Genomic DNA, 26,383 nt, shown 5'->3' with positions numbered 1-26,383 from the left:
GCCAGAGCTTTCTGAAATCCTAACTAACTAGGTTTGTACAGAGTTTGCCTCCTCAGAGAGGCATCTGGGAAAGGCGGACCATGCTCTCCTCCCAGAATCCACTGTGGGAGCTGGTTTCTATGTCACACGAGGCAGGTACAATTACCAGGAACCTGCTCTGGTAGGAAGCCATGTGAATTCTGCTTCAGCAGGACCTGGGGACCACGGAGGTGGAGAGTCATTATTGGTTTACTGGGGGAAGCAGCCATCCTCCATCTTACAATCAGTGCTTGATACAAAAGAGATGGTTGCCATCATCCGTGGGTAACCCTAATAACTGGTGCGGCAAAGGGTTAATGGTAATCAGTCTTCTGTTCACACTTGTTCGAACGTTTGAAATCATTATCACATAATTATTAACTGTGCATGCAAGTTTTCCAGACACTCACAGTCATTATAATAAAGCAATAGGGAGGGCCACTATTTGCCAGGGATCTCTGATCTTAGTTTACAAAGGGACGACAGGCAGTGTCATTTGGGGGTGCATCCCGAAAACTATAATACGTTGCTACCACTCAAGTCTTGGGGAAAGGTATCAAATGCGGTTACCCCCTCAAGAGTAAAGAGTGGGGTGGACAATTAAAGTTCTTGCTAATCTGACGGTCCTCTATGGTTACCTCAAAGCACACCAAAGATTCAGTTTGGGGATCTCTTGAGATCAGGGGAATCTTCTAACTATGCCAGAAAGGTTAAAATATGTGTGAAAACATGTCCACAGGAAAACCGTGACCCGAAAGGACCAGCTGCAAAGGTGATAGTGGACTTTAGATCCTACATCCTGGCTAACAGCTTGCATCAAAAATGTTTCTCGACGTTTTCATTGTTTATGGCACATACTCCAAACTTTATGATGCAAAAAACGCTGCTTCCATTAGTTGGCCTTCAAACCAACGCGACCATAATACCGCACTGTACATCCCGAGAAGCCCGTGTATTTTCTGTGTTTTTCACAACTCAAATAATGATGGCAGTGAAAGATGGATTTAGAGGTTCGCCTTGGGAAACAATGGTGGAATTGCCCCCAGTTCCTTGCTGCCGTGCTGTTACATGCATTAACAAGCGGGTACTCGTTGCTTACTATTAAGCTCTCAGCAGAATCCACTCTTCGCGTTTTGTTTTCCCGCCCTTGGATGGCAATAGAATTATAGCACTTAAGAGCTGCACATTACACAGCAGCAAGCATGCTTACATTCTCAAATTGATAACATGCCTCGGAGAAGAGCGCGCGACCAAATAGCTGTGTGGGTGTAGCTACTTTCAGACTTTATTTTACAGCTGTGACTGCTGGAGGCTGCCATGTTGTTCTTAAGCTGGTATCATGTGAAATCTAGAGACCCACCTACCTCTGAAAACGTGGGCTCCTCTCTGTGTGGCATCTGTTTAAAAGCAGAAATACCAACGCGGGCCTCTCCAATTTATGTAATTACAAGTAAAGAGCGTGAAATGAAAGAATGCTGTTCAAACTGGAACATCACATCACATCACCTGCTCTGCAACTAAGCCTTGATGTAGGAGGGACACCTTCTCGGCTGTTTAAGCTGCACGAAACACTGCACCAAATCAGTTCACAACGAATGTGATCATGTTTTTCTTTACCTTCGGGCCATGCTTTTGTTCCATCTCGCCAATAATCTGATTTGAAAAACAATATTGCGTTGTCATGGCCACTGCTTTACTGTTGCTGTGCTGTTCTGTATAACGACTCCTCTGACAGTGGAGGGGCTGGGGCAGCCTGACTTCTCACTACATAGGAGCCAGATTACATAGTGCCAAACTGATCTGTACTGAGGTTTGCTCCAACTGTGTTGAAATTAAACGTTTTTGCACCCTTCGATGAATGCATATGTTTATTGTGAACTCACCAGTTAATGAGTATGTCCGTTCAAAATTGCACTCCACCAGTTTTGTGTGGTTCCTGGACTTTTTTTAGGTCGAGCCTGCGAGAGCATGCGTTCTAGCTTGCGAGACTCTTGTATTCAGTAATGGGCTTGGAACCGCCCACAGTTGATCATTCGACGTCATCATTGTCGTTCTTCTTTGCTGCTTTCTCATTGGGCAGCGCTAGCCTTCCGTCATTTCCTTTTATTTCCATGATGGCGCAAAGACCAAGTACAGAATTATTAGGCTTGGTTAGTGTCCCTCCGCCAGCCATCTGCTGCTCGCACTGTGATTCAGCTACTATTTCTGTGCTACAATGCAGTTGTGTCCTCAGTTCTGTTTACATTGTTTTCAATAAAGTGCAAAATCTGCCCTGGATCGTGTGTGTGGAATAGCTGAAGGTGGACCCCTTTTTGTGTTGTATGCTCTTGTGATTATCTTATGATGGGTGGCTGCATGGAAGTCCTAAGTAGCAATGCTGGCGTAAGTGGCTGTGTTGGGTTTGAACAGAGTTGTTGACTCGTGGGTGTAAAAGAGTCAAATATTGGAATGCTTAGGTATGTGTTGTCTCCTGTACAGTGATAGAAACACCCAGTGCTTTGATTGTGTTGACTTGCTAGTTGTGGTAGCCAGCACCTTACCTTGTGTAGCACCATGTCTTGGCCTTGATGTTGAGGACTTCATGTTTGTGGTGTGTGGTTCAAAATGGTGCAAGCTTTCCAGTCTACACTCAGAATATGATCATCAGATAGGTGACCCTATGGCATTATTATATATGTTGGTATGATCCATATGACCTGATGTGAGTAATTATCAGAGGGACCGTGCAGCAAAGGTGTCCGATTTATGAGGAACTTCACCGCATACAGCTTCAGGCTGGCTCTGCTAGAAGATTTTGAGCTCAATAAAAAGACTAAGGTCGAAGGTAGAAATCTTGACTGGGTGAATGTGCAAAAAGTATACGCCTGATTTGAGGACTTCAGAGGACCCGAAATATGAACTTTTCTCACTCTGAGCTTTTCCCACCAAAACTAATATCTTCAGCGGAACCCCCGTCCACGGCTATCTGGCTTCAAGAGGACTTTGTTGGATACAGTCTGCTACTCTGCCCCGCTGGAGGACTTGGACTTCCATTTCAGAGAACAAGTCCGGAGGTAAATTCTTTGACTGGGATGACCCACTTGGTGTATCCAACCTGCTCTTCATCCTGGTCACGTTTAGTGCTTGGGCAAATACAGCCCAATGTGGAATTAGTTTTTGGACACAAACAAGAATTTGCACCAAAAAAGAAATTACCCTTGTAATTGAATATGGTGAGCATGAACTATCTACCTCTTATGACTCAGAACCACCGTCTAATATGGAAGCACTTAGATCTGCAGCAACATTCTCCAGACCTGAAGAATAGTCCTTCATACATTAATGTCAAGAAAGGAATGAAAGAACTCCTACCTCAACGCTAAATAAACACTTAGCTCCATTCCACACCTTGGACATGACAGATTCTCAACTGTAGACCTTGGACATCTTACAGAGCTCTATCTTTACTCATATACTTGCATACGAGAAGAAAATATGTAATTTGAAGATTGCAAGTGAAAGTCTGATTCAACCTGTTTGTTAACCCCTTGAGTGCCCCGCCCTTTCCCACTCCTGTGCCGGCCCTTTCATTAGCGGGCGGGGTCCATGACGAGATAGTCTCGTCATGGGCACAGCGCAACCGCGCTCCATGACGAGACTATCTCGTCATGGGCACAGAAGGGGTTAAGAGAAGTACTATCGGTACGATTAACGCCCAAACTGTACACTCCGATGTGCTTGTTTTTAGGTCGAGTCTAGGCAGCGCTCATTCGCTGTCTGGAAGACCTGTTATATTGAATAAAGGACTTGGCTCCCACCTGCTTGCTACTTCTCATTGGTTCAGTCCAGTGTCGCTCTTTTTTGCTGCCTCATAAGTAGTTCACGCAGCGATACCTCACTTCCGTTATTCGCAGAGAAGCACTGCCCAATTACAGTTTCCTTCCACTTGCATTCTTCATCTGTTGTTGGGGAGAACTCTTTTTTGTAATTGTTGCACTGCTGCAGGCCGTGATTTGTCTTTAATTATGGCGGCTGTGCCTTTCTTTTGTTCTGCACAATGTGGCTTGTCCACCTCTATTTTGAACATAATTTAACTATCAGCGCTGCACCTGTTCCATGAGCGCCACGCTTTATGTTTTACTTTCATTCTCGTGTTGTGTTACTTGTTGCAGTGCACCTCCCTGGCACAAGGGGAGCTGTGTCGAGTTCACACTGCTACAACTAGAACTTTCTGTTTGGGTACCTTGTCCACGTCTCACCTATCCCTCACATGGCTGGCCACCCTCTCACAGAGAGGTCCTTTAAAGCCATTAATAAAACACAGGCATCTGCTTACTATTCACTGTGTACCTGTCCCCACTGATATTCGCAGGCATGCAGCTTCCCCCTCACCACAAAATGTCTGAGGATTAAGTGTTCCAACAACCTCTCTCCCTCAGCACAACAGGCGACCAGCAGACCTGCAGAACTCGCTGCTTCTGTTCAGCTAGGACTTTGGCCCTATTTTTGATGCTCCTTCTGAAACCCTGGGCTGCAACTCAGTCCACGTCTGGGGGAGTGGTGGCATGGAGGGAGGGAGGTTTGTGTCTCTTTCTGCACCTCTGAGCATCTAAACTTAGTGCCAATATCGGCAACACACTCTCCCTCCCACATACAGCAATCTCCTGATCAAATAAACACACAAGACACCTTTTTCGTGGAGAAAATTGCTGCAGGTTTATTAGTATACTGAGATATGCCAACATGGTGGGTAAACATACAGGCGATCCAAGGGCAGGCAGCGGAGACACACCTAAGCTGCCCTACCCACCTAAGGAGCCAAATTGCACAGTGGCACTAACCAATTGGTGCTTACCAACTTTGGGGGTGGGGGAGTTTACCCCTTCCCACCTGTGGACCGCCAGTCCACCCATCTACTCACGTCCATTGAGGGGGGGCGGAGCATATCCAGGCAACCCCTGGAAGCTCAGGTTTACAACCGCCCGTAGGACTAGTGGGGCGCCGTCGTTCCTCCAGGGTCCACCGTGAGGACCACCTGGGGATATTTGGCCTTTTCACCCTTGCTGTGCTCTTGAAGAGGGTCCCTCTATGTAACTTTCAGCCTCTGGATCACCCTGAATCTCTGCCACAGCTCTGGGTGTTGCTACTGTCACAACCGGGGCCCCCCACCAAGGCAGGCATTCTTTACCTACATCATGCTGATTCCAGGGCCTCACCCAGGACACTAAATGTGGGGTTATCTCAGACCACCGTAACTCACATTCCCCTAATTGGTTGCTTAACTTACACATTGAGGGTTTCATTTCTTGTGCAGTGCGCTCCTACCCATGAAAGTCAATTCATTGCCTCCCAGGTGTTATAACCAGAATGTTGGGAGGGGAGACATCCCCCATAGTCTGTGCCGCAGCTTCATAGCAAGCTGTTCCAGCGCATGCCTGGGAACCCCAACCAAATTGCCTCAGTGGCAGAAAACCCACGCCTCCATTTCCTGATTTCCACCCATCGTGCCACTCATGGGATGCACAAATGGACAATCACTCAGACCTTTGACCGTGGCAAAATAAAGAAATGCAAGGCTGCTAAACACATAATTGAGCACTGTACACCATTCTATACAACTACTCAAGCTAGCACATTATTCCACACCATAACACTGCACCCCACCAAACATCTGGTGCCACCCGGGTGCCTTCGATATACTCACAATTCGCCTGTACATAATACACTTAACCTGTCTTCCGGCCACTCTGCTGGGTGGCTTACGGACGGATGTACCATTTAAAACATTGGGAATCCCATTGTCCCACCTGCATGCTGCGATCCGCTGACATGCCCGCCCTGAACGCTGTGGTTGCTGCCCCTATCCTAACAGAGTGACTACACAAGCGCCTACTAGGACCCGCATTGCGTACTTGCTTATTCCCAAACTTTGGCAGACCGCCCTTATAACCGTGTACTGCACCAGCAGTGGAAGTTTACCTGCTCCTTCGAAATTTGACTCATTCTGAATAATGGACATGCCAAGTATTCTTATTGCATTGTAACCTTTTATGAATTTACCCGTTGTTTACCAGAGTGCCAGGAAAGTTTGTCAATGCTGTGGATTTGAGGACTCAGACTAACATATGAGCAAATTTACCTGCACCTTCTAAATATGACTGCAAATCTGTTGTGGTAATAGTCAGCGTTGGTGCTCCAAATCCATATTTTCCAACACTCTTGCAGTAACAGCACCTATTTTGGCATGACAACTAACACAACCCACCAGGTTGACTGGTGCCAGCGTTTGCTAGAGGAATACCATGTGTGTCAAACAGGGCCAGTGCTTTTGGCTAGTGGGACCCTGGAGTAAATCATAGGCACCACTTGCCTGCCCTTTATTTTTCCATTGCCTGCAAGTCCCTCACCGCGTGAAAGCGATCTTATAGATCCTGAGTCACCCTGCTGCTGTCCCAACCCTGGCATGAGTAGCCCTGTGCCAAACATCTGTTAATGTATACCAGGAAGCAGACAAGTGGATGGGAGAACGGGAGGACAGTCTAAACAGCATCAAATCCCAGTCTAAACTACGGATTTTGGCTAGATGTTGTGTAGCCGTACCGGTGCACCCACCCTGGTGTGGATTACCCAGCACCCCGATTGGAAGTATTGCTGGGAAGCAGGAGAGGAAAATGTAGGTAGCTTTAATACACTTTGTCAGCAAGAGTCCTCCCCATGTGTACCCCGCCCCTTAAGGACCCTGCCCCCCTATAAGGGCAACCACTCTTACACCCCCTGGCTGGACCAGCTATGGGGCAGGCAGTCTCATAACAAAAAGTGAAGTGTCCCAAAGTACCCACTGGTTATGCTGAGGGACATTCCCGTTGACTGGCCACTAAGCTTGCCCCTCCCCCGAAATTGATACAACTGTATTGAACCAACATCGCGTCATAGTCAAGTACCCCTGGGGAATTGTCTTTTGTTCCTCACCACATCAGTCCCCTGCTCATTTAACCATATTAAAATTCTTGCAGTAACACATGCTTTCTAGGATAATAGATTGAAAGACCCAACAGGGTTTGATCCTGTGACCATGAGGTTGAAACCACCACCACACCCAGCAGGTGAATCGGTCCAGGTTTTCTCTGCCATTACCCCTCCTATGCCCTTTGAAATCAACATAAAACCTGCAAGTGGCCATGTGGCAGGCACCCGGCGGGATCTGCCAGTCTTATTTAACCTTCATATCTTTGCAGCATAGCGGCACTCACTGATGCAGATGTCTTGGAGCATCCAATACTCGCCCCGATTCACATCCGTAATAATTTAAATTAATTAAAACCGTGGTTATGAATGAAACGATGCACAGGCAAATAGAAAATTTTGCACGTACTGAATGACACATTTTGGACTTGTCCATCAGATTAAGTTGGTCGCCTTCGATCAGTTCGAGTAAACAGTGCGAGTGAATCACACGGAACCAAGTATGGACGCTAAGAGACCCCAAATGAACAGACAGCAGCTTAGTGTGGGTGGGTTGCCCAACTGTAGCTTAGATGCGGTGGAATTACTTTCCCCCCCCATGTGCAGCAGATTACTGTACAGCACTGTTCCCACTCCCCAGGTTGTAAATATTAGCAATGTGAGTGGTCCAAATTACATCAACGTCAAATTTAAGATTCACGGATTATGTTCCAAATGAAGCCCCTCTGCTGGAGGGTCCTGCAAGGACCCCTCTGTCTCACTGAGTGAAACCTAGCTACTTTGCACTTAGCGCACATGCATGCCATCAAGAGAGACCCTAGCGACAGCTGGGGCACTGCTGCTAAGGGAGGGTACAATCCGTTGCACCCGTCTCTATTGGGCCAACTGGTAATGTTAAGGTGGCCAGGACCTTTTATATACCTATTTTTTCCATTGCATCTGACTGGAGAGGGACATATAGAATGACTTTGTCCTGCAGCTATTTGAAAAGCAAAACTGTCGGCCTAAACCGGCCATGTTCCTTACAATGGACAGAAACGAGCCCCATGCCTCAAGGCGTGCACGAAGTACCTGCTGGGGGTTAGAGGATCCTGTGGCTAACATAGCATTAGAGTGCAGCGCTCAATCGTTCCCGAACAATAATTATCTGCACTGGCAAGTTAGCGTAGTTAAAATTCCTTCCTGTCCTGTATGGATCCTGCTTAACACTTAAAGACCTGTCTGCTTTCTTGACGTGGTGCTGCACGTATCCGCTGGCGACTACTAATGTTACTTAGCCTCCATATCCTACGCTCAGAATTGAGTGTACTTGCTCTGTATCCTCTGTGTTCGTGTCTGGCCTGCCTTAGGTATACCCAGATATACCTAAGACACTGCATCATTTCTGAAAGATGGGACTGTGCAAGACTGTAAGACGTCGTTGCCTGCACTAGTCACCCAACAGTCAAGTTGGCCCTGACGGACCTTGTGTTCAGGTGTCAGATTTGGAAAGGGCCTTGCCTTAACCTGCCGCCCCCTGGGGCAAACACAATGCTTGTGCACTGGCCACAGCATGGCGATGGCCACGCGTCGCCTGAAACGCTTGATAAAATTAACTTGCCAACTCAAACTACCTAAATCTACATCTTGGCAATAGTGCATCCACCAAACATGCACCTGGGAACCCGTCTGCTAATTTTTTCACCTAGAATGCCTCGACACTTGGGGTCTGGCTCCCGTGGTGCCATGTGGTGAATATTTACGTATAACTCCTTAGATAAATGAGTGCCTCAAAAGGTTGGCTTACTATAAGACATGGGATGCCTTTGTAGTATCACCAGTGCTGTAGATTGAACCGCTGGCGCCTAACAAGCCAACAACTGCACCCACCGAAACAAACTGCTCAAAGCGCCCCGCACCAACAGCGCCACCCAGTGCCTATCAGTGTTCAAGGATTTTTATGACAGAACAGAGACTGACTACCAAATTCAAAAATGCAATGCTCCTTTAAAGTATTGTTAAGTAATCCCACAAAAGAATGCCAGAACCATCTGTGTTCTACCTCACGATTAGCTTGCAACTCCCTTACGATGATAACTAGGGGTGGAGGGCGGATGAAACACCAGATACCACATTGTTAGATGGTATAATTAGCATGCCTATTCAACTGTGCCACCTGCAGGTTTAAAATTATCCTGACATGCCCCCTGTGGCCTAATGATTCTGACCCCAACACTTGATCTGTCTTGGTCATTAGAATTAGAGCTTTTGTGATCGTATCTTAGATGTGACTCATGTTCTCTAAAGTCTATGTAATGTAACTGGTCTTATTTCAAAGTACACTGACACCTTCAGGTATAGTTTGCGCTACATAACATCGCAATAATAACCAATAGCTAAATAAACGACACACCTACGGTATATGGCACGTTATTGTTCCACGCATGACACCAAACCACTGAGCTGTTTGAGAGCAGCCAACAACACCGTAGGGCACACGGACGTCTTCCACGCCATCCACCAGCAGCTGAACACGTGTTCTGCCTATCCTGCTGTTCTTTCATTTTGTTTCACTTTGTGATGGGTGTTGTTGTGGGCTAGTGAGCTACGTGTCCTAGCTTGCCAGGACGAGAGGCATAGCACAGTCAAGGTGGGCTTGATATCATGTACGCGTGGCTGTACAGAGCCATGCGTCCACCTCACTGCATGAATCCCCTGTCTGCCGACAATGGATTGCTCGAGCAATCCTGTGACTCTTTCACACCGACCACTCACTCTGTCAAGGGTGCTGCTTGCCTAATCAAGCATCCCACAGCATCACGTTCAAAAGACCTAATATTTGCCGCAGGGCAAGAGACTCACGGCCCGCACTGTGCCAAAATCAAAATATGGGCCAGACAGAGGCGGCACGGCTGGCTCCACGCGTCGAACCCCAATAGTCAAAACAAACATTAACTTGTGTGTAGTGGTGGGTCCCGAGCTCGAGCCTCGGCAATCACAGCTGAGGCATCCGAGCTCGAGTTGGCAATGACAGTGCAATGGACACATCACAGATATTTTACTGCTAGAGAGCACTGCACGAACATATTAATAGTAGGTTGTGCCATATAAAATTTCCAACAGCACAATACACCGAGGGTCAGTACACCATGCCCACTACTAACACAATATTGCAAAAACTGCAGTGTACTGGTATTGTCAATTAGAACTTGATAGGCGCAAAATCTGCCATTACTTGGAGCCAAGAACAAAGCGGGCAAGATTTTGAGTGATGTTTCTCCCACAAAAGAGGAATAGCCAAATGAGTCAAGTCCTTAAGTCGGGGGAGCACGCATGACCTGTCAAAGCCTTCTAGTCTCACTTCCTCTCAAACACGGAACCTCCCCTTGCTCTGCACGTCTTTGCTGACAATCCGATCACTTGCTATTATGCTGTGTTGCTTTGCCGGCTTGTCTAATGGGTTTCCTATTGACAGCGCTGAGCCAGTAAGTGCCGGGCCTCACCTGTTATAGTGGCCCACAACGCTTGGAAGCGCCAGATGATGCCCCACCACCCTTTCCATGGCGAACTCCGGAATGCTGACCGTCGGAACGAGGCACTTAGTGGGTAAAGGGTGTAGAAGAGTAGGATCTGCTTCTTATAGTTACCCCCACTTTTTTGCTGATGTTTCACTGTTTTTGACCTAGTCTGGCTGGAATCCTGCTATCCAGGACCCCAGCCTAGCTGCTTTCTCCTCTAAATTGATTGCATGTACTTTAGGTACACTCCAGATTGGATTCTGGGGTACCCTTATAAGTCCCTAGTATATGGTATACTATATACCCAGGGCATAGGTACCCCAGAGGCCTATTAGGGGCTGCAGCATGTATTATGCCACCCCTGGGAGACCATTCAAAATGACACAAGAGGTCTGCTACAGCAGCCTGTGTAAGGTGGTGCATGCACCCCTTACTTAGATATAGGTTAACTATACCTACTCCATATCACTGCACATTTAAACCTATCTGTCACCCCTATGGCAGGCCTTATCAATCCTGAAGGCAGGGTGCTGGGTTTTCTGTGAGAGGGTGCACCTGCATGAGCAGAGCCCCTCTGCAGCCTAGCCTTCGGAGTCTCTATTCCGGGGTGGTTTGTGATGCAGCCAACCATATGCTCCTAAGTGCATTATAACCTCGCGGTAAATGCTAACTTTAAAACGGCTGCATGGAAACATGTCCAAGGTCTAAATAAACATTGTTTTTTGACTGACTGTCTCTAAACAATTCTACAAACAATATTAGATTAAAACAATTAAACAGTATCTATACTTTCTCAACTCAGCAATAATTAAAACAACGTACTTTATGCAGTCTCGTATCAAGAGTAACGATTTATCAAAGATGAGGTACACATAGTTACTTTCTACAATCGGGGACATGACTCTTTATAAAAATTATATATATTTTAAAACTCTCTTAAAGGTACTATACAATTCAATTTCGAGAAATAAAAAATATTCAACCTTATATAAAAATTTTTAGACCAATTAAAATCTTTAAAATTCTCCTACTTCTCGCTAAGGAAAACTTAAATTGCCCTCAGATATTTCCCCAGTGCAATTGCTATCTCAAGGTTTGGCATTTCAATGAATAGCTCTATCCCCTGTGTCCGTCACCTTATATCATATTTTAACAAAATTGGGCGCAGATATCGTTTACGCTGCTCTACTACTTTTACACAATCTAACAGAATGTGCAATATGTTACCTTTTGTTCCCAATGTGCACTTACAACTACCATCTTCAAGCAGCATTTTTATTTTTTGTTCTTCATTTACCAACCATGGATTTATACCAATTCTCATTCTTAAGAACTCCTGTCTGTACCAGCGAGTTGGTAAAATATCCAAGTAGGGGAACCAATTTTCATTTGACCATGCTACCCTCATAAATTGCACAGATTTTTTCTTGGCCAGATATTCCATATCTGCTCGTCTAGATACTTCCAGACTATACTTTCTGAGCTCACTTATTGTAAAATCTACATGCAGGGAATCTTGGTCAATTTCCACTTTTATATTCTCACAGGCCAATAATATTTTCTTCCTTGACTTCTTAGCCCATTTCAAACTACTAGTTTGGAACTCTTTCCTACACCATTGGGATACCTTTTGATTTGACTCTGTATCTAAATGTTTCCAAAATCTAATTAGAGACACTTGTGACTGCACGCTCCAAGCAATAGTACCTATCTCAATTTGTATAGCTTGGACCATCGATGAAAGGGGCAAAGACAGCAATGTTTTCAGACACTTCCCTTCATCTCGGTCCCAGTCCTCTTTGCCGTTTAAACAAAGGACCTCTGCCCCATAGAGCATTTGTGGGGGTACCATCGCTTTAAAGGCTTTGAGCACTGGTCTGTGGGACATATCCCCATATTCCCTATTAAATTTTTTCAATCCACAGATCGATGAGAAAGCCTTCGCTTTCTGAGCTTCTAAGTGAATATGCCATTTTAAGGACCTATCGAACCACATCCCGAGATAGCGATATTCGTTTACCGTTTACCATTTCCAATTTCAAATCACCTAAAAACCATTTAAATGTAATATCTTTTTTCCCCAAAGCATAACATTTTTGTCTTGTCCATATTTACAGTTAAAAATTTTCCAACGCAGTGTTCTTTAAAAACAGTGAGTTTTCTTTGCAGGCCTATTTCAGTTTGATCCAGAATTACCAGATCATCTGCATATAGTATGCAAGGCACTTTATTTCCATCCATTCTCGGGCTTGCACTTCTTACAATTTCTAGGGCGGTTGGTAAATCTGCTAAAAATAAGGCAAACAGCAACGGAGCCAACACGCATCCCTGTCTCAGCCCGTTCTTTATTGCTGTTTTGAGCGTCAATGACCCTTCTGTATCTTTAATTATTTGTGCCCAGTTACCACTATGCAGCTCTTTTATTACTGCCAATAGACCTGTGGGGATATTTTTCTTTTCTAGGGTCTGCCACAGGGAATTCCGATCAACTGAGTCGAATGCTGCTCTAAAGTCAACGAAGCAACAACATAATTTACCATTTTGTTCTATTGACTTACATGCTATTGCCCACAGGGCAAAGCAATGATCAACCGTGGAATGGCCTTCCTTAAAGCCCACTCGATAATTCTTCCGCCCAATCCTTTAATCTATTCATAATAATTTTCGAGAACTTTTTCCCCGATGTCTAACAAATTAATCAACCTATAATTTACCTTTTTTATGAACTGGTCTTATTACAGCTCCCTTCCAATTTTTAGGAGTTTCCCTACTTCTAAAATAACCGAAAACATACAATAAAGAAATCTCACCCACCACTCCAGCTGGGACTTTATTATAATTGCAGGGAGGTTATCTGGTCCTGCTGCTCGTGTTAATTTCAGCTTGATTATTGTGTTTTTTACATTCTCTTCTGTGAAGTCTGGTCTTAATTCTTCCATTAACTCATGCCAAGGCTGGGACTCCACTGCTTCTAAATCCCTCCGAGGGTCATACAGATCTTTCAAATACTTCTCCCACACTGCTTCATCTACCACGCAGTTCATCTCCCCCTCTTGGTGACCAGCCGCGGCTTTTACCAGCTTCCAGAATTGTCTTATATTTTTTGATTCTATAGAATCTAACACATTTTCCCAGCACTTATCTTTATACGCTCTTTTTGCGGTTAACTTTTTATACTCTCCTCAATTTTTTAAGGTAGATTTACCTCTTGTAATCGTGTTTTTTATCTATTTTTCTTATTACTTTCCTTATTTCTCTTTTTTTCTTTAAACAATCCACAGAAAACCATTTTGGTTGTCCAGCAAGGATTATATAATTTTTTTAATCCTTTTTTAGTTCTTTTCGTAGGCACTACACTACTTGTACTATCTTTCCTTCATACCATTCCAGAGTCTGGCCCCCTATATCTCCGAGAACAATCTTCTCTTGGAGTTTCTCTAATTTTCCCATATATTCTTCAGTTAGTCTAGTAGTCACTCTTTTAGGATATTCAACTTGTTGAGCAATTGCTATTTCTCGGGGCTTCGGGGAGCTCTGTTGGATCTTCATTTGCAGGGAATTATGATCACTGCCTTCTTTCCAGTGTATTTTAAATTCCCTCACGAGAGGGAAATTCCATGCGAACATAAAAATATAATCTATTGGGCAGCTTTGTGTACCTGTTTTAAACGTTTTCTTTGCTGGGCGATCTAATTCAGTTCTGCCATTCAGACAGAAAAGACCCTTCATCCCTAGATAATTACCCAGGACTTGATCTCATTTCAGGGATTCACAGCTCGGAAAAATTGCTTGTTTAACTCCATATGCATCCAGAATTTCCCTGAGCCAAAGGTTAACCTTTTTCGGATGCAATTTATGATTAAAATCACCCATAATAAAAAATATATCTGCCTCGTACTTTCCACATAGAGAGTCTATGTCCTCTTTAAAAAGTGCCATCTCCGTTCCATACTCTACAACATTATCCCACTGCATGTACACGTTTATAATAATGACATTTTCGTACTTTTTATCCATTATTGGCAATAGTAATCTGCATACCAAGAGCCATTTACATTTTACTTTTAGCAAGTTCACATTCTTTGCAACTTTTGTAGACAGTAGCATTATAATCCCCCCCCCCCCCCCCACCCAGCCGGACGCCCAAATCTTTTTTTCCTGCCTGGACGGTGGAGTTGGAGGAACCCATCAAATATCGGGGTTTCGTCGCATAGCCAAGTTTCTTGTAAGCTAATAATTTCCATATTATTTACTATCAATTATACATTCTTGTTTTGTTATATCTCCAAGCCCATTTATATTCCAAGATAAAAAATGTGGGCTATGCGACACCCCTCCATCCTATTCCACCTCACTCAGGCCCCCCTCTTTATCCGTATCAACCTTATCCCACTGGGAATGATCTGTTGAGCTACTTCTTTGATTCCATATACCCCAGGGATTCTCAATTGCTGAGTTGTTGACTACTACCTTCAAATTACTTCCCCCTTCGTCTTTTTCATCCAGTAACCTCACCTGTCTCTTTCCCAGGCCTGCATGACAGTCTAAGAAATTACTACCAAGGTGGCCGTTTCCCTTTAATTCTCTCTCTGGGATTAGGCGGATACCCTCCTGCTCTATCTCCCTCGCCGCCTTCCCAATCGCTGATTTTACCAAATCCGAGTGAAAAAGAACTCTTGTAATCTCCTTTCCATTCCTGTTTTCCATAAAGCCCACCTGTCTCAAATCTTTTGTTCCTATTCCCCTCAAACTTGGACATTTAGAGAATGAAAATAAGATTTGAGACCTATTTAAGGGTTTACTTCCTTGTTTTCTTTCCCTTTTTTCCTAGTTGGTCGGGTTCGAAATATAGCCATTTGTTCCTTCCCCCCTCTACCTCAGGGAATTCTATTCCTAGTTGCTCGATGTTTTCCCACTTACCAATCCCCTGTTTATTTTTTCCTTCTATTTCACCTGTTTGCCGAATTTCTATTTCCTGCTTTTGGTTCTTCTGGGAATGTATTTTATGTCCCGACTTATTTATTTCTAGATCAGGTTTTGTTTTTAGTTTCCTCTTTCTTGGGTCTTTACCACTTAGTTCCTTTCCTTGACTATTATAGTCCTTTCTTTTACTCTCAACTCTTGGAATCTTTACTGGTAATGATTTCTTCAAAGGGTGGTTTACAGCAGCCTCTTCCTCCTTTTTATTTATTTCTTTCCTTATTTCTACCTTTGTCTTCCTCATTTTCTCTGCCTTTCTTTTTGGTTGACCTCTATTGTTCCGGAGGTTATTTGTCGATTAATCCCCTCTTCTTTTTCTCAACATGAGATATATATACACTGTGTGAATTATCTTCTGAGCCTGCGCATTCTCTCTGTAACGTAGGCTGGAGGTCTGCTACAGGTCCCAAGATATGTGGCAGTTGTCCTCTAATGCCTTGCAGTTCAACCTGTTTTTTAGATGTAACTTATGCGTTTTCTGGACCTCATTATTTAGCAATGTAACTTCTAGGATTCCCTGGAGGGTTTTCTGTAGCATCAACAATAGGTCCATCATAGAAGATGAAGGAGTTGCGGAGAAATCGAGATCCTGGCGACTATTTCTCTCGGGGTCCTCTATTCTTTCCGCACTTGATATTTCGAGTTGAGTCTGAATTTTACTTTCATTTACTAGTAGACCTGACATATTTTGTACGTCCCCCCAATCTGCTCTTGAACCTTGACTAATATTCTCCGCTTGGCCTAGAGTCTCTTGCTCCTGTACTTGCATAGAGAATAGTTTAGGCGATGAAGACAATCGTGGTGCTATTCCTAGGTCCTCCTCATTCAAAAGAAAGTGATCTATCGAAAGCGATGCCTCCAATGTTCCTTCTGGGAGTTCTGCCATGTCAAACTCATTTTGCTGCTCTACTTCCATTGACGTTATTACTTGCTCTGGCTGTTTAAAGTGTTTTCCTAAAAAATCCTTTATGGACTTAGAAGCGGACATATTTCCATTGGTTTTTTGCAGATTCCTTTTGATTGCTTTCTTACTTTTCCTCTTTTGGGTTCCTGTTCCTGCTCCGGGCCTTTCTTTAGAGCTTACTTGGCTCTTCTGGCTCTCTTCCGAGACCATAAACTCCCCGGAGCATTCCTTCCTTTCCCCGTTTTGCTCCGTAACCCCCTACGGGGTTTTTGCTTCTTTTTTGGTGCCATTGACTTTGAGGTAGAAAGTCACAAATGTCCCTTTTTCCTATAGGAATATGTACTCCAGGTTTGTGGGACATTTCAGCTGACTTTCCTGCTTCCTACTTCTTTTTTTTTTTTTTTTACTCTCAGCCCGCCCAAATTTTATACTTATAAAATGCTTAAAGGGGAGGATAGGGTCTTAAGAGAAACTATAAACCATAAAACTGTCCATAAATCTTACCTCTGTTGCGCCGTTTTTCCCGCCTTGCCAGCCAGCTCGCCTTTGAACCTTTTTTTTATTAGTGGTCTTGGAACCTCACCAGTCCCCCTTTCCTTTCCAGGGAGGTCCCTCCGGTGTTTCACCTCCCTGCCTCTTGCTCCTCGCCCACTTGCCTCCTCACCTCCACTCACAGCGACAGCGCCAGCGGTAGAAGGCAGTCGTAGGCAGTGGTAAGTCTGTTTTTTTGGGGGGGACAATCACCGTTTTTCCATCTGCCCCCCGGGCTTCCCTCCCGGAGCTTTTTTTTTTTCTCCCGCTCTTGCCTCCGCCTCCCGGTCTCACAGTAAATTTCCCAAGCAGCGCCCAATGCTTTAACGGGTCCGCTGCATTATCCAAAAATTAAAAAAAAACTTTTTATCGTGGTTTTTTAAGCAAAGTACCAAAGCTGGCTTCCTATTCACCAGATCGCCGGATCGCTTGCAGCACAACACTCTCCTCGCGTCCCTCGTTCCACGTCAGTGGGCGGAGCTAGAACCGATGCGGCGTGCGTCCTTGCCTAGCTGGCGGCGGCGTCACGGCAGCAACAGAGAACCCTGTTGTGTTTGGTGTCAAACACCTTGGAATCATACCTACACACCAATAACTGGTGTGGGAGGTATGATTCCACCCTACTAGAGGGAGAAATATGACAACACCGGTACACCTGGTACCAGCTTCACAGAACCCTAGCATCACAAAATGGATGCTGCCAGCCACAGACACGAGTCTGCCCTCCTGCTGCTGGATGAAACTCTGGCAAGGGAGGCTGGACTATAGGTTTCCTGTCACAGGGAGGTGTGACCACCTCCCAGACAGGCTTTAGTGTATTGGGACTGGGTGGGTGCACTCTGAGTGCTTTGATGTCTGCACTGGGGGCACATTTGGTGTCCCTGTGCATAGTCCATCTCAAACCGGTTGCAGGAGCCATTTGCTCCTGCTCTGGCACGAAACTGGACAAAGGACATGGGTGTAGCCACCCCTCTGTCCTGACCCTCCCATAGGTGGGTCCCCAGAGTTTGTCCCACCCCTTCCTTGGGTATAAAGTAGGAAACCCTGGCTACAGGACTTTAGATTTACTTGGACAAAACTCTGCTACAGAAACCAAGTACTTCGACTATCTACACTATGCTGAATGACTGAAGAATCTCCCTTGGAGTAAAGGAGTTACTCCCCTGCAAGGCAGGCACCTGAAACACATCTGACCGGTTTGCATCTACACAGCTCCTGACGGACTCCGAAGATTTCTGCAACACAGGAGGTGGGGTCTCTGAGGTTGATCCGTGCTCTCAGCAATTCTGAGATCCGCATCCCTCGTGGGGACTGTGCAACCCGAACCCCTGGGCACTGTGTACTTTTGCAGCAGCATATGCTTTTTGGCGATCCATCAGGCTGTGCTTTGGGCTACTTGTAGTTCAGACCCCAAGCAATATTTCCACTGAAGATTTCCGGCCTACACTCCACAAGTGTTCCGTGGGCTGGTATTTTGTGATTCAGCTCGAGGTCCCTTCGCGATCCCTGGTCTGTTGACCTGTGGGTCCCTGAGAGGGAACTTTGACTTTAAGTGGGCTTTCCTGGTTGCTCCAGATGTGCCCTGACTCTCAATTGCTTGGGGAGTACCCAGGACCTTGCTGGTCCTCACCAAAGCATCTTTTCTCTGATCATGTGGGTTGCAGTTGCCAAGGCTTGTTGGTGTTCAATCTGGGCACTGACCCCCCAGCACTCGACATCCTTCGTGGGACAGCTCACCTGCGGACTTTGGTCACCGTCGACGTCTCCTTATCCCCGTGGCTGCAGAGTCAAGCTTCACCTCATCTCTCCTGAAACACCCGACATTGGTGGGCATTCGTCTATCGTGCCCCTGGTCACTGTGAAGTGACCCAGACTGTCCCTTCTGCTTTCAGGTTCTTCTCAGCTCCGATCCAGGCTTGGATCACACCGGACACTTCTCTTCCGGGCAGCAGCACTTCTTCGCATCATGCCACTGAAATCAACAAGCGTTTCCGACACCACTTGACCCCTATGCACCTGGCTCTCATGGGATAGGTAACACGGGTACCTCTGTACTCTCAAGGGTGCTGGCCTTAGAACCTTCTATGTTCCAAAGGGTTTGCTTGAAGTCCTCTCCTAAGTGTCCTTAAACTTTAAAATTGTGTATCTTGTTCTCTAATCTCATAAAGAGGTTAGTAGAGAGTGTTTAGTAATAAGTACATATATTTGTTATATATACCTTGTTTGGTTCTCCTTTCATTTGGTCATTCAGGAGGTTATAATCTGGTAAACCAAGCTGCTCTACATTCCTTCGAGACTTAGCCTGAAGGCTGCTCTCCATAGCTACCACTAGGATAGCTTTCAATAAAGGTTGTCTTTAACCTAATCATCAATAAGAGTCATTTGGACTGGTGCAAGGTGCCCACTTAAACTAGTGGACAGCATATACCAGGCCAACGTCTCACAAAGGGGAGCAAATACGACCAGACTATTGTACCTGCACTGCACTGGAAGCCACAACAAGCCAATCGAAAGTCACTTCCGGAGTCACCGCACCTATGCCAGAAGCGCTTCCCTAACCATGGGCGGAAATATTTTAGCGAACAAAACAGAAGACGCCCGGACTGCTAACCAATCCTGCTTGCCTCTATTGTAATGGTGGATTTCCATGTATCTTGGCCCTTCTACCCACAATTGTGTAAAAGAAAACAGTTCCCTGCACCATCTGATGAAAATCTTGTTGAGGTTGCAGTGGGCTGCAAATAAATGTGATACACCGAATAAGCAAGTTTACAGGTCACCAACTGCTCATTGGCTTACATGTGGAATACGTTACACCCATAATACCCGGATTTCTGTAGCTCGCCTAATCAGTCACACCAGCGATTGTTAGGTGCTGTTAATAGGCACGGGGTGATTGGCTACGCTTTACACACTCACCGGATGTTGAGCCGGAACCGAGACTCGAACCAGGATTCCCTGTTTCAAAACTGGCACTTCTGGCCATTGTGCCACATCCTCTCCCTCACCATAAGTTTCACTAAAGCACTTAAAGAGTACCCCGGTTGAGTGTCCATCAAGCCTGCCGGTCCTCTGCCAACTACCTAGGGAAAGAAGCCAGACCATGTTTCCCTGACACTCGAACGCTCCTGTGATAACAAACAGCTAGAGCCCTACGTGGAAAACCAGGCTCACTCGCACTGAGCACATCTACATCCGCTGGTGCTGAGCAAGCATGTATGCCACCGAAAACACTGCACTCCATGAACGTGACACCACCCGACCACTGCCCAACAACACCGCTTCGGAGCTGCAACTCCCATGCAGAAAGAGTGCCGCTCATACACAGCGTCAGGCACAAACTTCCCCAGACAACCCACAAACAACATGGCAGCCCCCGTCTGAGGCGTGTTTCCAACAGGCCTCCAGATCTACCCCCTGGCCGAAGTGCCCCCTCACTAATGCACGGCATCGTAACCGCAGACAGTGGGAGTGGTCCTATTTTTGATTCAATATACATGGGGAGAGACTCTGTTTTTCAATGAGCCTTGAAAAACTCCGGATGGACGAAACACGTGTCGGCTGTTTTGTATTGTAATGAAATTTGGACTTAACAAGAAAAGAAAAATAAAAAATGAGAATTAATGAAATTCTTTGATCTGTTTGTGGACTTTAAAACTTTTGCGACCTTTTTTGATATATGAAATTGATGTTGGACTAATACCTATAATGTGCCTCAACTGATGAGTAACCACCCCCCTCAGGTAGACTGCACCCCAGGCAATGGCCGGGCATTAGTCGCCACGCACGCTGAGGAGTAGGGGGGTATAAAGAACTCACCATGTGGCACCGCTCCCGGGGGGCAGAGGGGTATAAAGAACTCACCACGCGGCACCGCTCCCGGACCCGACGACGACACGTACAAACGGTGTGAAGGATTGCCAACAAAGAGAGTGCCATGTGGGTGGTAGAGGTACTTATACCTGGCTACCCTCCCACTAGAGCATCGGAAAAGACGCGGGCGCACAGGACCCAGAGGGGGTCCCCAAAACACTAGACTGTCGCCGTGTGCCATTATGTGGCACTAAGGCGGCTGCCCTCCTATGGGGCCACCCTACGTGGACCGCAGGCAGCCACATAATTCCAGGTGGTGCACTTTTATGGTGTATGTTGTGCGGTGTACACGAGGAGCACGTGCTGTAATGTAATTGGGGCACCCTCCATGTTCCTGTAGTGTCTGTGTTTTGCATCTTTTCTGTGATTTGCATTTTCTCAGTTTTCTACTCCTCGCTGTGTTTTTTTTAATCTGTTGGTTTATAGGGTGTCAAATATGCACACAACCTTTTTAGGTCTCGCCTGAGACAGCGCTTTAGCGCTGCTCTCGCGAGAGCTTTTGTAAATGGGGGATCTGGAAGTGCAAACGAGTGCTTTCAGGCCTCCAAATACAGTGCATGTGCGCCGGGCGCGCGCACCATTTGGAGGCCTGAAAGCACTCGTTTGCTTTCACTTTCGCGGGCCGCACGGCGGCCGCTTTGATGTGATCGCGATCACTTTCACACAGTGCATGCGGCGCGTGCACCATTTGGCAGCCTGCGTGTACATTTTGCGGGCACTTTGATGTTCTTAGTGAGCCGCAGCGGCCACTGAGAACATCAAAGCGCCCGCGAAATGTACACGCCATTTGCCACCCCCTCCCTGCTTGTATTTCCATTTCTCTAGTTCATCGTTCTCTATTTAATCGGCGAAAATATATACGAGTCTAAGATACGACGCCACAGTCTGGCGCAGAAAACGACTGACAGGCACTAAATGGACATTTTAAAGCGGACTTCCACGGTCCGCGCGCTCTTACTATGTGCTGCTCATGAAACGACCAGACCCACATTCAGAAAATCACAACGGTACAGGGTGACTCACTGGAAATAACTTATGCGTTTTTCAACTCTTATTGCCATCTTTTAAACCCAGTCAATAGGTATTGTTTAAAGGGAAACTGTTATAAATGGAACCCTGCCACATACTGTCTTTTGTAACATGTCTGAGTCCATCAAGGGGCGGAAGCAGGGGGACACTCCTTCAGAGGCCAACGACATCAGTCAGTCACTGAGCTCTAGAGACGGTAGCAGCCGGGAGGCTGAACTCACCTTACTAGCTTTATTCCCTGACAGTCACATTTCGTAATAAACCTTATATCGCATAAGTGGCTTTTGGGAGAAACTCTCTGCAGAAAAAACACGCGCCTTTGTCTCTATACCCACGGGGACCCTAATGTTCCCTTGCCAGCTGTATAAAGCGAGGGGGCGCTCGCTGCACGTTTGTTTGACGTGATCTACATATCACAATTACAAATACGATAAAAATCAATCCAGTCTTTCATTTTAGCGAGAGGCATACATTGGAAATGGATATTAGTACTATCTGCTAAATACAGCGCCTAGAATTAGTAGCTCTGCGCGCTACGTACACATTGAAGAATGTACAATGTCCTAATTAAAGTCCCCGCCCCCTTCTGGTTGCCCCTCCCCCCGCAGTTCTTGACGGATGTTAATGAAAGAACCGCCCCACCCTGAACGTTTTAATTTTACAACGAGGCGAGGTACAGCAGTTATATTTCCGAGCAGAGTACGTTTGCAATATTCTGAATATTGCAGTTACTTTTTGAAGAGGGTGGTATAACATTGATACACATGAGAGCCGTTACTAAGAATGAACAAACCCTAACTGACATTTTTTTTTCATTATCTTAAACAAGGGAGTGATTAGGTTTAGGTCGAAAAGATACACTGAGAGAATATTTCGACTTTCATCACCCCTCCCACACCAAGTGACACTACTACAGACATTTAAAATGTCATGCACGCCCTAAAATGACAGGAACGGCACAATAAACACCTTAATCGACCCGTTCTTTTATGGAAGGACGTGTGTGGTATCCCTAAGAGTACTTCTTCTCTACAGAAGTTTGGGGCCGCAATAATTATTTACCCCACTAAATTGGATGTGCCTCATTGACTTATTTGGTCCATATTCATACGAGATGCTCCTCTCGTGGCTGGCACGAGCTGGATTGTGTAGCAGAAGTGATCAAAATGCAGCATAATCCAGTCATATTTTGTATAATCCCACAGTTCCATTTTATTCACTACTTAATATGTTTAATTTCGTCAACGGGGCATTTTAAAGAGCAAAGTGTATTATTATTCATTTTGCTCCCCACTTTAACTTTTATTTAAGGTGTCCCTTCTGGAAGGTTTACCATTGTGGCGAGGAAAGCAGATGTGTTCGTTTTCCCTATTTACAAGCGTTCACTACCTTGACCAGACTGCCTTTAAATATTCGGATATTTTTTAGGTCTGGTATTTGCCAAGACCTTTCGAATTCATGTTACTAAAAGTATAAGTGCAAATATACTTATGGGGACTTTCAGCCATACCTGTTCATGCATTACTCAATTGTTCTGTCAACACATTGTTCTTCATCTCGCATCAAAACAGATTATGTGGCAGTGGGTCAGCCCACTGCAGTCATTGGGCAGCATCACTGTGAGTGATGTAATTTTTCCATATAAAGTTTTTTAAAAGGGGCATATCCACACGCAAAATAAGTAACTCAATTGTCAAGGACTACTACGACAATGTGCGTTTTTAAACATTTTTTTTTTTTTTTTGCTTTTAGTAATTTATTTTGATATTGGCGATGGTCTGTCAGCAATAAAGATTTACAACAAGCATTTGCAATGCAATAGGTCTCGCAGTTACGCAAGTTTCAACTATTGGCATTGTAAATGGCTATGCCTTTTATTTTGGTATTGGTTTTTAAAACATAAATACAAGACATTGTCATTTATAACGGCAATAGCTTAAACTCGCATAAATGCGAGACCTATTGCATTGCAAATGCTTGTTGGCTTTGTCAAGGGGAGCTGTGTCGAGTTCACAACGCTGTGACCAGAACTTCCATTTGGGTGCCTTCTCCCCGGCTTGCTGCACTCTCACACGGAGGACTTTTAAAGCCATTAACAAAACGCAGGCATGTGCTCACTATTTACTGTGCGCCGGTCCCCACCCTTATTCGCATGAAGCTTTCCCCTTGCCACAAAATATCTGTGGCTTAAGGGTTCCAACAACAAAAAACAACATCTCACCCTCAGCACAACAGGCGACCAGCAGACCTGCAGACCTCGCTGCTTCTGGTCAGCTAGGACTTTGACCCTATTTTTACTGCTCCTTCTGAAACCCCGGGCTGCAACTCAATCCACGTCTGGGTGAGTGGCGGAATGGAGGGAGGGAGGTTTGTGTCTTTCTTCACCTCTGAGCATCTAAACTTACTTCCAGGTGGTGCACTTTTATGGTGTATGTTGTGCAGTGTACATGAGGCGCATGTGCTCTTTTTAGGTTGGTTGTTCTGTGGAATCGGTGCACCCTCCGTGTTCCTGTAGTGTCTGTGTTTTGTATTTGTTCTGTGGTTTACATTTTCTCACTTTTCTACTCCTTGCTGTTTTTATTTATCTGATGGTTTATAGGGTGTGAAAAACGCACACAACCTTGTTGTTTTTGTATGGCGTACTGGCCGATGTGTTTGTAAATGTCCCCGCAGCGGAATTTTCTGGTGTTTGTGGCTGTTGCTTGCCCACCAGAGGAGGGTATAGTTTTGTATCCAAAGCCTGTTCTGATGCAGGAAACACGAGCAGACCCACAACAGCCCTTCATAAGCCCAAAATGAGTGCATTAATGAGTTTTTAGAAAATTGTTTCCCTGAGCAGCTTGTAGTACTATGTGTGTGTAAAATGTGTATTGTTCCTGCTCACTAGGCAGTTTTTGTTAGTACTCTGTGTCTTTGTCCCACGTGGACACTGTCATCTCTCCCCCACATACTTACTTCCCCTCACATCTCTCTCACACTCCCATTACCCACTCTCATCTCGCAATACCACTGCCCTCTCTCATCCCTCCCTCACACTACTTGTCTCCTTTCTATATAGCCTACTGACACATGTTACCTTCCTCTACCTCCTCACGCTTTGCACTAGTCCACCTCTCGCCTCCCCCCTAGTTGCCCCTTCCACTTGTCCCTGTCTCTGCCTCTCGTGTACTCTTTCTCACCCACCTGTCTCGCTCTCTCACGCACTATTCCCGCCTCTCTCGTGTGGTTAACTTCAGGTCTTCAAGCACAGTTTCTATCCCGTAACTTTTCAACGTTCGCCATGCTACATAATTCCAGTACACATATACACTAGACAACACACAATTCCACAACTAACAATTCCAATACAACCCACATAATTCCACTCCACATACATCCTCTACACTCCAAAACAAAACACATGGATAAAAATCATTTACAATGCCAATAGCTCTAACTCTCACTAATGCGAAACCTACTGTATTGCAAATGCTTGTTGTTTATATATCTTCTAGAAATGCGTTCTCCTCATTGTCTCATTCCAATGTAAAGTGCTCTGACATGACTTGATGTGGTATGTTTTATACAGTATCTAAGAATTAAAAACAATAATACGTTGAAACCCGGTCCTTGGGGAACTTTCTTTTTACAGTCAATTACGTCTTAAAGCTTTTCCTTCTGGCTTTTATAACTGAAAATAATTGTAATGTATTGGAAAACGTAAAGATGTGCGAACATGACTAATTATATTTCATGCCCTGGTGCGCGCCTTGCTGATGATAACTTTCTTTCTCTTTTAAATCTGAAGAGATTCTGTCCCAATTTAGGCGAACCCAGCAAACAGACACGCCTGTACTGTATCAATTCTCAAATGTCACTTTCCACTACAAAAACTAACAATGTTATGTTTTCCCACTTTCCTTTCTGCTCTTTAGCGACTATTAACGACATTTGTGTACAAGAACCTGATGACGTTTGGCGGTTACAGAGATGACTTCATGCTGGTCGTTGGAAGCGGCCAAACAAAGGAGAAGTCCACCGAAAAGCTTATTTTTGGCATGGAAAGGCCAAAGGTCAGTTAACTAGTGCTCGTTTGATGGGACCTCCACCAATCCCGCTTCTCCCTCAACTTTGCTTGTGACGTGTTCAAGTACTCTTCAAAGGCAATGCCACTCTGCAGGCGGTTTAGCCCGCTGTGCCAAGCAAGGTGTGCTTATTAACTTGGTAGTGCATTTCGAGAAAGGGTAATTGGAGGTAAAACGTGTGCTAATGCGATGATTACATGTTTTAGTCTGCTTTTGTCATCCTGCGGGGGACCATCCAAACTCTTGTGTGCAAAAATTAATTCTAGGGACTGGGATGTGTGCTGTGCAGTAACTAAACAACAGTCTTGACTGAAAACTGAAGCAGACTATCGTTCAACGCGACCTCCTGGTTAACCTTAGACAAGCCAATGTTCAGTGTGGGCTGATTTCTAAAACCGAGCGCTCTGGATTCTGGGTAGTCGACTCTGAGTGTCAGGTTATGTTCTGCTGCATGAGGCTTGATGGCGTCTTACCGAGGGCCACACATGCCTTCGATTTGAATTCTGATGCTGCAAAAAAAAAAACGTGAAGTTTTGCTTTAGGTA

General features: G+C 45.3%; 1 protein-coding gene across 2 annotated transcripts in view; it reads left to right on the top strand.

Moving 5' to 3' along the window:
* Positions 1 to 26,383, top strand: part of PLEKHH2 (pleckstrin homology, MyTH4 and FERM domain containing H2) — a 626,603-nt gene that overhangs the window by 581,498 nt on the left and 18,722 nt on the right. For both annotated transcript variants that reach the window (XM_085612785.1, XM_085612786.1), the window contains exon 28: positions 25,689 to 25,826. In XM_085612785.1, the coding sequence (XP_085468911.1) occupies positions 25,689 to 25,826 (138 nt within the window). The remainder of the gene's footprint in view (positions 1 to 25,688; positions 25,827 to 26,383) is intronic.

This window comes from Triturus cristatus, chromosome 6 (genome assembly GCF_964204655.1).
Source record: "Triturus cristatus chromosome 6, aTriCri1.1, whole genome shotgun sequence".
Taxonomy (NCBI): domain Eukaryota; kingdom Metazoa; phylum Chordata; class Amphibia; order Caudata; family Salamandridae; genus Triturus; species Triturus cristatus.
The sequence above is the reverse complement of the archived record's forward strand: the minus strand, read 5'-3'. Positions and strand labels throughout refer to the sequence as shown.